The following is a 4,620-nucleotide window of genomic DNA, read 5'->3' as shown; positions in this document are numbered from 1 at the left end:
AAAACCACCACATCAAGCAACTATTAACAAGTCGGTCTCACCCACCACCTAGACATTAAAACAAAGGTTAACCTTAGCTATGACCCAAAAGCCTAATGTATGACCCAAGGTAAAACTTAGTAAAAAAGTATATTTTAGTCAAAAGCATGCCACACTTTCTCTTGGGCTCCACATGCCCACTAGAGGACAAACAATCGGGTTTTTGAGCTAAAATAAGTGTAATGACCGCGTTTCCCACTAGACATTAATAAAGATGATGAAGTGGTTAGGGTTGATAATTGTAATCTTTTGAGGTTAATAAAAAAGGGGTTATTTGATTATTACGTGGTATTTATATGTATATATTGTGTGTTTATAGCTACATAATAAATTAGGGATAGAATTCGCATCTAAATTGATTAAAGATTAGGATGAATAGCCTATGAGTGAGGTGAAGTAGTCGTAATAAGGGTTTCAAAGGTATAAGGGGCACTCAAAACGGACTTATAATGGATGGGTTATTGACCCGTTGAAGTTTCACGTTCAAACCGACACGACTATGATATCGTAAATAGAAAATTGGAGTTACGATGATTATTAGCCTTATTAATCTAAACAAAAGTCATAGTAGTCGTTAAATCGAGAGCGTATATACAGAGAACGCCCCAATCTGACTTTGTAAGAGGAAGTTAGGATTTTTAGAAAGCATAGAAGTATACGGATCAGAAACCGAAGTAGAAATCGGTTGATTGTTAGGAAAAACAATCTAAACGAGGGTTGAAAATCTCGTCCATATGGTTTCGTCGATATAAAGACAGTCGAAAACGAATATCATATGAGGAAGTTATGAATTTTTAACAGTCTTTAACAGTCTAAGCCTGTTAAAACTATAACTTTAAAAATAAAGTCAAAATTAGCCAACATAGTCTAAACGAAAGTTGTAGATATCGTCGAGAGCTTTCCAGGGATATAAAGAATGTCGAAAACGGAGCTCGTATGAAGAAGATATGATTTTCTAAAGTTTTATGAGAAGCATCACACGCAGGTATGTTGCACGGCATGCACCTTCTAGAAGGTGGGGCATGGACCACCATATTTGCGACACGTGACCGAAAAATGGGAGGAGCGACGTCTCAGGTATGCGCGGCACGCATACCGGGCGTGACGCGCAGTTATGCTATCAATAGGCTTCGGCTGATCATTAGATACAGTAAATGTAGATGAAAATGTTGAATATGTTGAACCTTAATACCCTATGCATGATGATAGACAACCATGGAATCAAATGAAACCACTATTAGGTATGCGATTTTCTAACCCCGATGAGCTTAAAAACATGTTGAGCAACTATGCAGTTGCTAATGGGTTTGATCTTTGGTTAGAAAAAAAATGACTCCCAAAGGTTGTTAGTTAAGTGTTGCAAAAAACAAGTCACCTTCTTGTCCATTTAGACTTTGGGACTCTTGGATGACTAAAGAGAAGACTTTTCAGATAAAATCTCTATTTAGTGAACATAATTGTAGTAGGGTGCTTAAGTTTGGGTCCATAGTAACTTATAAGTGGTTAGGAAGATAGTTTATGAGTGAAATTATAGAGAAGCCAAAAATGATTGTTAGGAGGATGAAAGCTAAAATTTTAACAACATTCAACATAAGAAATGCAAAGAAATTTGCATTACGAGAAATTGAAGGAAGTCTAATTGAACATTATGGGAAATTATGGTCATATGGTCATGAAATTTTGAGGACCAAACATGAGTCTACTATGAGGTTGGATGTAGACATTATCCCAGATTCGACAACTTTGTTTTCCAAGCACTATGTTTGCTTTAAAGCTATAATTGATGGTTGGAAGGAATAGTGTAGGCTTGTGATTGGCCTTGATGGTTGCTTTTTAAAGGGTATTGTTAGAGGATAAGTTCTGGCAGTTGTAAGGAGGGATAAAAAAACCACATCTACCCTATAACATGGGATGTGGTTGGAGTTGAGAACAAGGCTACATGGAAGTGGTTCGTAGATCTCCTCATGGATGACATTGATGGTGGTCTTGGTGCAGGCATTACCTTTATTTCTAATGGACACAAGGTGAGCATTGGTTCCTATTTATGCATATATTTTTATGCTTGTTTCACTAATTTTGATGTTGTAATATGTATGGGTTACTAGAAGCAGTAAAAGAAAGGTGTCCAGAAGCTGAACACAGGCAATGTGCCAAGCATATTGTGGCCAATTTTACTAAAAGGTTTACTGGTCAACATTTCAGGAAGCTGTTTTGGAGGTCTGTCAATGCTAGTACTGAGCAGAAGTTCAGACTTGTAATGGAGAAGATCAAATCTAGGGGTAGTGGAGTAGGAACAAGTTCATCCAGAGGTAGTGGAGTAGTAGCAGCCCAACCACCTCCACCACCAGCAACAGCAACCCAACCACCTCCACCACCACAAGGTGTAAGTCCCGTCCCAAGAAGAAGGGCCCCAATTGGTAGAAGTGGACGGAGGCAATATTCTGAAAGGATCGTCAAAATGGCATTGGGAAGGAAGATACCTGGGGTTGGGAGCAGTGCAAAGAACCCTATAGCCCTTGATTAAGTTAGTGGGTACATATTTTGTTATCAAGTTGTGATGTAAAGACAAAGTACTATGTTTTCTTTATTCTTTTCTTTTAGGTGTGTGTGCACATTGTGACCCTTGTTATGTAGGAATCTTTTGTCCCATCTTTTGTGTTACCTAGCTACAACTTTTGTGTATGCAGACAAGTACTTGCCCTTTATTTAATTTTGGATATTAATGGAGTATTTAAATGAATCCAACCACCACATTAAATTACTTTCTTGTTATATGTATGCATTGTATTCATTTCATTCACATATATGTATTCATTGTGTGTGTATGCTACTTTTCCGGATTCCATTGTTGTTTCACTGATTCCATTCTAGTAAAAGAATGGAATTGATGACGTGCCTAAGTCGGCATGGAAGAGTCATGCCTGCCCAAGATACCTGGCGCTCCGGCCGAGCCAAGAGGAGCGGGCTCAGAGCCTGCCAGCGCCCTTAAGAGTAGGGCGCCCCGGCAAAAGGCTCTCGCCCGCCAAAGGCGCTCCCAGTGTCAAGACAAAGGATATGGTCAAGCGATAAGGTAGAAGGTCGGAACATTACCACCGGAGCCAATGGCAGTACTCTGATATAAAGAGACGCACAACCCTCCAATTAGCGCCTCTGACCTTGTCCCCTAAACAACGATCCTGTCCCGTACGGACAAGCAGGATCGCTAGGCATAAAAGGGCGCACTCAGGAGCCCTAAAGGTAAGCCATCTTTTCTAAGAGCAATCTCCTTGAGAAACACTAAAAACTCCATCTAACTTGACCATCGAAGTGTTCTTCCGGGAGCCTCCTCCCGGGAAACGGTTGACGGCTGTTCTTTTGTGTGGCCTTGCAGATACCTTCTAGCACCAGACCGGAGAGCAAACAGGAGGTCAAGGTCAAGCTTGCATCATTTGGCGCCATCCATTTTTTGTGACAAAGAACGAAGAAAAAACCATTGTTTCAGCAAAATCAATGGTGTCTGACGGCGGCGACAGGGTTGAGGGAATCCAGAACAACCCTATATGCTTCATGACACCGTTGGACGACGTACCGCCACCCATAACGGCCACCGGTGAACCCACCGACGAAGGAAGCTCTATGCTAACTACAACACCCCCGATAGCCTAACCATCTCTTTTGCTGTCAACAACAAGCATAGAAGCCATCATCCAACCGCCATCCCGAAAACCGAGGCCACCTATGGGGACGGTACCACTAGCTACACCTTTGCCGACACCGTTCACATTCCAGCCAACGGCGACACAACTCTCAGTAAACCAAACGTCACCCTTTTTTACCCCGATGGTACAACGCCAGCTTCCCCTTTTTTCAGCGACGATGCAAGCAAGGCAAGCACTGGAAAATTTTCTACTTGAAGTCCCAGGGGAAGGAGATGTAATCAAAAAAGGAATCATGGTGGTAAAATAAATTCCAGAGGGAAATAGAAAATGGACCTTGTACACCGATGGAGCGTCCAGCAGGGAGGGATCGGGGCTGGCCTAATCTTAACCAGCCCGGAAGGAGAAGAGGTTACGTATGCCCTCCGTTTCGACTTCCACACGTCAAATAATGAGGCGGAGTACGAAACATTGCTTTCTGTCCTACGCTTCGCCAAACAAATGGGGGCGGAGGCCGTAGCTGCACTGACAGACTCAAGACTGGCTGCCAACCAGGTTAATGGAAGCTTTGAGACAAGAGACAAAAGAATGGAAAGATACGTTAAGACAGTGCGAAAACTTACCAAATCCTTTAAGGAGTTCACTATCAGGCAAATTCCAAGGAGCGAGAACAGGAGAGCAGACGCCCTAAGCAAACTGGCGTCGACATGTTTTGATCACCTATAAAAGAAGGTTTTGGTCGAGGTGCTCAAGGAAAGGAGCATAGAGGAATGGCAGGTAGGCGCACTCACGACAGCGGGACCCACATGGATGACCCCACTAATAGACTTCTTACAGCAAGGCGTCCTGCCTGATAGTCATGACGAAGCCAGAAGAATAGGCATAAAGGCACCTTCATACTCTCTAATTGAGGGGGAGCTATACCGGAAGGGTTTCACAACCCCAT

The 4,620-nt window shown here is 42.5% G+C and overlaps 1 protein-coding gene across 1 annotated transcript; it reads left to right on the top strand.

Moving 5' to 3' along the window:
- The first annotated feature begins 4,004 nt into the window (after positions 1-4,004).
- On the top strand, positions 4,005-4,400 carry LOC145065760 (uncharacterized). Its single transcript, XM_079012829.1, has one exon. It carries the CDS (start codon positions 4,005-4,007, stop codon positions 4,398-4,400), a length of 396 nt encoding a protein of 131 aa, XP_078868955.1.
- Positions 4,401-4,620: the final 220 nt, after the last annotated feature.

This window comes from Lactuca serriola, chromosome 8 (assembly GCF_051521515.1).
Source record: "Lactuca serriola cultivar US96UC23 chromosome 8, Lser_US96UC23_V15, whole genome shotgun sequence".
NCBI classification, from domain to species: Eukaryota; Viridiplantae; Streptophyta; class Magnoliopsida; order Asterales; family Asteraceae; genus Lactuca; species Lactuca serriola.
The sequence above is the reverse complement of the archived record's forward strand: the minus strand, read 5'-3'. Positions and strand labels throughout refer to the sequence as shown.

Excerpts from the sequence above, each read along its gene's own strand:
- LOC145065760 (XM_079012829.1), top strand. The coding sequence starts at position 4,005 with ATGGACCTTGTACACCGATGGAGCGTCCAGCAGGGAGGGATCGGGGCT.